The sequence below is a fragment of the Poecilia formosa genome, unplaced genomic scaffold, assembly GCF_000485575.1.
Source record: "Poecilia formosa unplaced genomic scaffold, Poecilia_formosa-5.1.2 Scaffold550, whole genome shotgun sequence".
Lineage (NCBI taxonomy): Eukaryota > Metazoa > Chordata > Actinopteri > Cyprinodontiformes > Poeciliidae > Poecilia > Poecilia formosa.
In genome coordinates this window covers 53,840-60,419 of record NW_006800489.1, presented here as the reverse complement: position 1 = coordinate 60,419, position 6,580 = coordinate 53,840, and the positions used below count along the sequence as shown (strand labels likewise).

Here is a 6,580-nt window from a genome sequence, read left to right as displayed (position 1 = left end):
TTGAACCTTTACTCCTTTCTTTGTGACTGCTGTGCTTATTTCCTCTGCTACTCTTGGCTCTCTTGGCTCGTCATCTCTTCCTCAGCCGGCCCGGACGTGCTTGCATCAGCGGCGCTCTCCTGTGGAGTTTCGGGTGAATGGATCTCCGTGGGGACTTCAAACCCATGAATGATCCTCCGAGCTGCCTCCAAGTGTCTCAGCTGCTTCAATTGAACTTGAAGAACAACGTGAATGTTCAGCAAACAAGGAAGAAAAAAAAAATAAGTTACCTGACATTTTCACATCAGTTTCTTTTTTTAATTATTCCTACCATCCAAATATGTGAACACAAACCTCTTCGCCTGACTCTCATCTTCTCAATCTCGGGGATAAGGAAGCTGTACACCAGCTCTGACACAATCTCCTCTGGCTGACATTTGTCCATGCTACAGAAAATATATACACGTTTTATTAGTTTTTGGTTATAATTTCTGAATAAAAAGTTTGAACTTAAGTCATGGTTTACCTTTCCTCCATGGCGTAAGCAATTTCATTGAGCTGCTGTGCCTTCTTGTGGATCTCATCTCTGGCTTGCTGTTCGGCCAAATAATCCACATTTCTCAAAATCATGTCCTCTAAATACATATCCACACTTTCCTGGTGCACCTGCACAATCTGACGCATCAAAGTTTGCATGTGTTAGGTGAATATAAAGCTGTAGAGATGTTCAACGTTGTTTTATTACATATTTCAGATGGAAACAAACAACTAAACAAGACCTCAGCATAGTGTCTTTTCTTATAAGGTCACACAAGACGGTACTCACTTCTCTGAAGATCTCATCTCGTTCTTGTCGCCTGCGCTCCTCCACCTGACGCCTCCCGCTCTCCTCCGCCTCCCTTCGGCGGCGCTCTCTCTCTGCCAGGAGCATGAAAGCGTGGATCCTGCGCTCCTCCTGCAGGTGAATCAGCTCCTGGGACAAGATGAAGAACACCTGGGCGAGGTCCACACCGATCACCGCGGCCTGACGCGCTTCCCTCGTCGCGGCCTACGGAGGAGAAAGACCCGGTGTGACAGGATCATTGTTGAGCTTGTTCTCGCTTGTGACCGGTTGCAATGAGCTTCACCTGCTCCATCTGCTGATCTCTGAGTTTCTTCAGCGCCAGTATGCGGTCTTTTTCTGCTTTCTGCAGGTTCTGCTCCCTAGCCTGCAGAGCGTGAACTTTCCTAAGTTCCCTGATGAGCTCCAGCTGGTTTTCTTTGCCCTTGAAGATCTAGATGATGTCACAAATTGAAGAAGATGGATGCGTTGCATGCTTTGTGTATTAAGACACATGCAAATGTTTCTAGAGGAACTTTGAAAAAATCACGAGCCATGATGCCAGCTCATACCGACCTCAAACTGGATGCTTCTTCCCCGGAGTAGCTTCTGCAAAAAGATGACGGCAATCTCTGTGTTCTCATCCTCCTTGATGAAGAATGACGAGTCAGTTCACAAGTACAATTTCTAATACAGTTTTACTTGTGTCTCATGTACGTAGGTGAGAAAGCTAAATTTTTGTCTCATCTAACTGATCATCTTCTTCCAAACGTTTGCTTTTTTTACCCTGTACGGTTTAATGAAGCTATTAAATAGGTTGGTCAAGGTTTTGTTTTTTTAACAACTGGGTGACTTTTGAAAGCACTTGGTTAGACTGGACGTACTAATGTAGGAGCACCAGAATAAAAGGGCATGAACCAATATGCACACTCGAATTAAAAAAAATAAAAAAAGTCACAAATTGTTTTACTTCCACTCCCAGTTTGCCAGCACTTGTTGTTGTTCTCTCACACAAAACCCCAATGACAAACATTAAAGTTTGTGGTTGCAACCAAACGAATGTTGAAGATGTTTGAAAGACTTTTGCAATTTCTTAATTGACAAGTAAAAAAAAAAAAAAAAAGTGATTACAAACAGTGATTAACTGACCTCTGAGGGGACTTCCACTGCTGGAGTGGGAGGAGGAGTAGGAAGTGGCTTCTCTTTTCGAAACGGAAAACGGTGGTCCTTCACTGTAATCTCCCGGCTCTCCTCGTCCCTGACGGCCTGTTTAACCACAGTTTGTAATGAGTATGGAAGCAGATGCTAGATGATGCGCTCACTAAGCTTTACTTTTACCTTGTAATCCTCCAGTAGCTCCACTGCTATTTGTGCGGGAGACTTCTTTCTGCTCTTAATGTCTCTCCATTGTATCGTCACTTGTTTCAGTGATGTCTTTAGTCCTGTCTCTAGCTCTTGTAAGCCTGTGTATGATCAAATGCAGAGACTGTAACAATATACCAGCTCTGTGGGTCTGCAGTAGCAATTTGCTAAGATTCTTAATCAGACCTTCATATGTGTTTATGTAGTCACTGTTGAACATTTTCATGTTGCCATAAGGGAACTTGTCATTGTGAGTCTGAAAATCAGCAACGATGTCCTGTCGCTGCAGTTTTCCCTCCACATTCTTCCTCTTTTTTTCCAGTTTTCTAAGAGCTGCAGACATAAGAGTGAGTGTGAAGAATGAGGAAAAGCCTTCATTAATGCGTAGATCTCATCAACACTATGGGATGTCTTACATCTCATGTATTTGTGGTGGTTTTTCTTGAGCTCGAGCTCCCTGTCCTTCAGGTGCTTAGCGTACAATTGGGTTAGTCGGTCATATGCAACATCCTTTTGAGCTTCATCTCTCTGCCTCAGCAGCTCCTCCAGCACAGCAAGGCGCGTCTCCTGCACTCTGCTCAGCAAAGAAATAACTCTGGGTTTGGTTTTACGTGAAATACAAAGAGATTAGGGAGCTTTTTTTTTTTTTATTTCTGAAAACTAGAGAGCATCAAAAACAAGCCCGAAAGAAACCCTGAGTTGGGAAAGTCACTTCGAATAACTAAACTTTTCATAGAAAAAGAAAGTACATCCTCTTTCAAACTCAGACTTTTCTGCATGAGAACCTAAACAGATCTAGTTCTGAAATGCAGGCTCAAGAAACAAAACACAACAAATTCCACAAAAAAATAATGGCAAGATGGTATAACATACGTACATAATAATAATAATAATAATAATAATAATAATAATAATAATAATAATAATAATAATAATGAAGTACACATTTTCTACTTTCATATTTGAGTGGAAGTAGCAGCCAGGTGGTGCTAATTGACCGCATTTCATGAACTGATCATTCTCTGCGTGGCCACCTCTCTGAAGGCAGGTTTGACCCTTAGATCGTGAGGAACACACAGGTTAGCACACCTGTGTGTTAACACACCTGTGTGTTAGCACAGGTGTGTGCTAACACATCGCCAAGACAGAAAGACATCAGCAATATGTTCCGAGAAGTAACTCTGACTATCTGGAAAGGGGCATATGGTCTGAACATTTCTGGAATTCATTATTCCACAATGAGAAAGATTATTTATAATTAGAAACCACTTAAAGCCATTTGGTGATTCTAAAATGCTATTAAATCATGGAGTGTAGTTTTTCCCATTTTGGCTTCATGTTTGTACTACGGATAACAACAGATGAGAAGTTTGTTGCGTTTTTGTAGAGGAGATGTCAGGACTACATAACTACACAAACTGGTAAGAGGGCGTACACTCTTTCTGACATCACTGTTTAGCAGAAACTGCCTATGAAACATTTCCATCTATCTTTCAGGGACACATCAGTTTGTAGGTTTTAATATATATTTTTTGAAATACAGATTTTTTTTAATTAAAAAAAGAGAAACAAAATAACGCCTCACGTTGGATCTTCTGGTTACTGTTCATATTGCCAGGTGAAAAAAAACGAAAACACATTTTAAGAAAACAGCAACTCACTTCTCGATCTCGCTTTCCCTGAAAGCCCACTCCTTGGCTTCCATTTCCTCCATCATGCGCCTCCTCTTGTCGATCTGGCTCAGGTCCTGGCGAGGAGGCAGCGTGGTCTCCCAAATTCGCTTTTCACGCGCTCGCTCTATCATTTCCACCTCAGCAAGGCCTGCTGGCAAGCCATGACCTACGAGGCAGAGGTAAGCTGATTGTGCGGCTCTGAGAATGAAAACCTGCGGCGTTAGGAGGGTGTTAGTTGATCTAATACCCCAAGTCAATGTTGCCAGTTGCAGGAGCTCTGTGGGCGTCATCCCACGCTGCACCACATACTCAGGACTGAATGGGTCAGTCTGGGTTTCGCTTTCTCTGAAGTCCGTCTGAACCCCCAGAGAGCGATTAGCGGGCAGTTGCTCCTTAGCAGTGATTGTAAAATCTTCCCTGCAGTGATTTTTCAATAAAAAAGAGAGCATGCTTACTGCTAAAACAAAAACAAGCCACTGACACAGATGGAACAAAAAAAAAAGAAATCTAACTCGAGCAACTTGGGCAACTTACTCTGCAAATTCAAAGACAACATCTGTTGGGAACTTTTGTTCAAATGGAATCAAAGGCCTAAATGAGAGAAAACAAATATGATTATACGTCATATCAGTGTTTACAGAAGCAGTCACTGTCAGAAACTGAAATCAGCCATCTTTCTTTGAACGGCCTTAATCTATGATTGGCAGATTAGCAACTAAACATTGACTAAATTAAAACTAAGACCTATAACCACATCAGCCAAAAGCAAGAACTGTGATGCACTTTTTTTTTGTTTTTAGAGTTTTGTAGGAATCGGATAGAGATGATTGATGTAAAGACTGATGCTTAAACTGGCATGCTGAGGTAATTATATAAACTTCATTTTTCACTGGACTCAAATCTAAGTCCCATCTATCAAGAAAACCACCACAATTGTTTTTCCTTATATATGTTATTGTGATGGATCAAAATATGCATCCATTAGCAGTGGAATTGGTGGGTCTGACCTCAAGAAATACGGACGATAGTACCAGCGAGGAAAAGTCAGATCAGTGCTTCTGTCTTCATTTTTTTTTTTTTTATGTCTAAGTGCAAGTTAAGTATATAAATCAAAACATTAAAATGTGTGGTTGCAAACCAAACCGTTTATAGTATTTCCAGTAGTCAGCTCCAGTCACAAGGAAAGTTTGAGGATTCGGCTTAATCCTGTCAAAGAGATAACTCAGAATCAAGCAGGACACAGAAAAAACATGGCTAAACTGTGGCAATTCAGAGCGAAACTGCTGACTTTACTCACCCAGCCAGTTGCTGCAGCGTCTCTCTGCGCCGCTCAGCTTGTGCTTGCCAGGGGAAATCAGAGTGGGATGGCTTTGGCTCTGCTTGCTCCGTTTTGAAGGTGAGCAATGGCTCGCCGCGAAACATACTGTTAAACTCATTAAGTTTTCTCTGAGTGAGATAAAAAGACAAATATCAGGATCTGCATTTTGAAACATCCCAGCCAGCAGTTACATTAGGGTCTCATTAACCACCGGTGTTGTGTTTTGATTTTCACTTACATTTGTATTTTTATCACTTACGGCTATTTATTATTGTCATTAAGGTCTTGCCTTATTAGTTTGTTCATTTGCGTCGACTTTCTCAGCTATTTCTTGTGGGGTGTTCTCTGTGCAATTTAATTTTTATTCACTAAGTAAGTAAGATCCTAGATTTTCATCGATCACTGCTGGTTTCATTTCCTCATTCCCTTGTTTATTTCATAGGAAAACCTATCCACAATGCTGTAAGATGTTTTATTTTGCACTAATTCTAAATGTTGTGTTTCCATTAACTGTAAGAAGATCATCATTATTAAAAAAATATAGCTGTCAACACATTAATCAATTAAGTTTGTGTTTCACTTAGTGATTTGAGTCAAAGAAATAAATTACATTTTCAAGATTCTAATTTATTGAATGGCTTTGTATGTTTCTCAAAATCTTGGATACTAAATTGTCTCCAAGATTTAGATTTAAAAAAAAAGGTCAAAAGCCTTTTACTGTCATTTAGTCTACAGCACAAGATTCAGAAAGCATCACATTGAAAAATTGTATCAGACACCAATCCAATCAATATTAAAAACTGTCTCCATGATTGTAAATAACCAATAAAGGTAATAAATAAACTAAAATATAATAGAAGTCAGTCCTACACCCACCCATTTGCTTCCAGTAGCAGCTGTTGTTATCTGAATTGATACATGTGTGTGGTATCAACTTACAAATCGTTCCTTTGTCGTATAAGCCCTAACTCTGGGCCTGTGGCGGTCCGGCTCTGTTGGCACGGTGCAAACCGGATCTGTCACAAAAGGTTCAATGACTGTTAACCAGCTTACTGCAGCGTGCTATCAAACGTTACCGTTCTTCTCGCTACATTTACTCACCATGTGAGCCGTCAGAAGGCCGCCCAGGTAGAGCAGCTTTAAATTGATCTTTGGTATCATTAATAGTTTGGGTGACAGAACAGCTCATTTTGTCAGTGCGAAATTTGCCTCAGCACAGTTCCTGTGCTTGCAGCGATGTTAAAATATCCCGTGAGTAGAAAACGTTCAGCGCTGTAACCATGGAGACGACAAACTGAACTTCAGGAAAGGGGAGGAGTCCCCAGTGTTCTGATGGGAAATGCGTTTATTTTCTGGGATCCGACTCATTTGGCTTAGTTCAACAACAATATCCCCTTCTTTTGTTGTACTGCTTCTAACCTTTTGAAT

At 40.9% G+C, this 6,580-nt stretch overlaps 1 protein-coding gene across 1 annotated transcript in view; it reads right to left on the bottom strand.

Annotated features, from left to right (window-relative positions):
- Positions 1-6,432, bottom strand: part of cfap91 (cilia and flagella associated protein 91) — a 25,820-nt gene extending 19,388 nt beyond the window's left edge. Inside the window, exons 1-17 of the mRNA XM_016665157.1 lie at positions 6,254-6,432; positions 6,092-6,168; positions 5,132-5,280; positions 4,978-5,040; positions 4,369-4,425; positions 4,082-4,251; positions 3,823-4,000; positions 2,578-2,735; positions 2,348-2,494; positions 2,138-2,262; positions 1,949-2,065; positions 1,376-1,447; positions 1,107-1,253; positions 806-1,027; positions 506-654; positions 334-425; positions 49-214 (exon numbers count right to left, since the gene is read on the bottom strand). Of these exons, the coding sequence (XP_016520643.1) occupies positions 49-214; positions 334-425; positions 506-654; positions 806-1,027; positions 1,107-1,253; positions 1,376-1,447; positions 1,949-2,065; positions 2,138-2,262; positions 2,348-2,494; positions 2,578-2,735; positions 3,823-4,000; positions 4,082-4,251; positions 4,369-4,425; positions 4,978-5,040; positions 5,132-5,280; positions 6,092-6,168; positions 6,254-6,341 (2,177 nt within the window). The 5' untranslated portion in view covers positions 6,342-6,432. The remainder of the gene's footprint in view (positions 1-48; positions 215-333; positions 426-505; positions 655-805; positions 1,028-1,106; positions 1,254-1,375; positions 1,448-1,948; positions 2,066-2,137; positions 2,263-2,347; positions 2,495-2,577; positions 2,736-3,822; positions 4,001-4,081; positions 4,252-4,368; positions 4,426-4,977; positions 5,041-5,131; positions 5,281-6,091; positions 6,169-6,253) is intronic.
- Between the last annotated feature and the right edge of the window lie 148 nt (positions 6,433-6,580).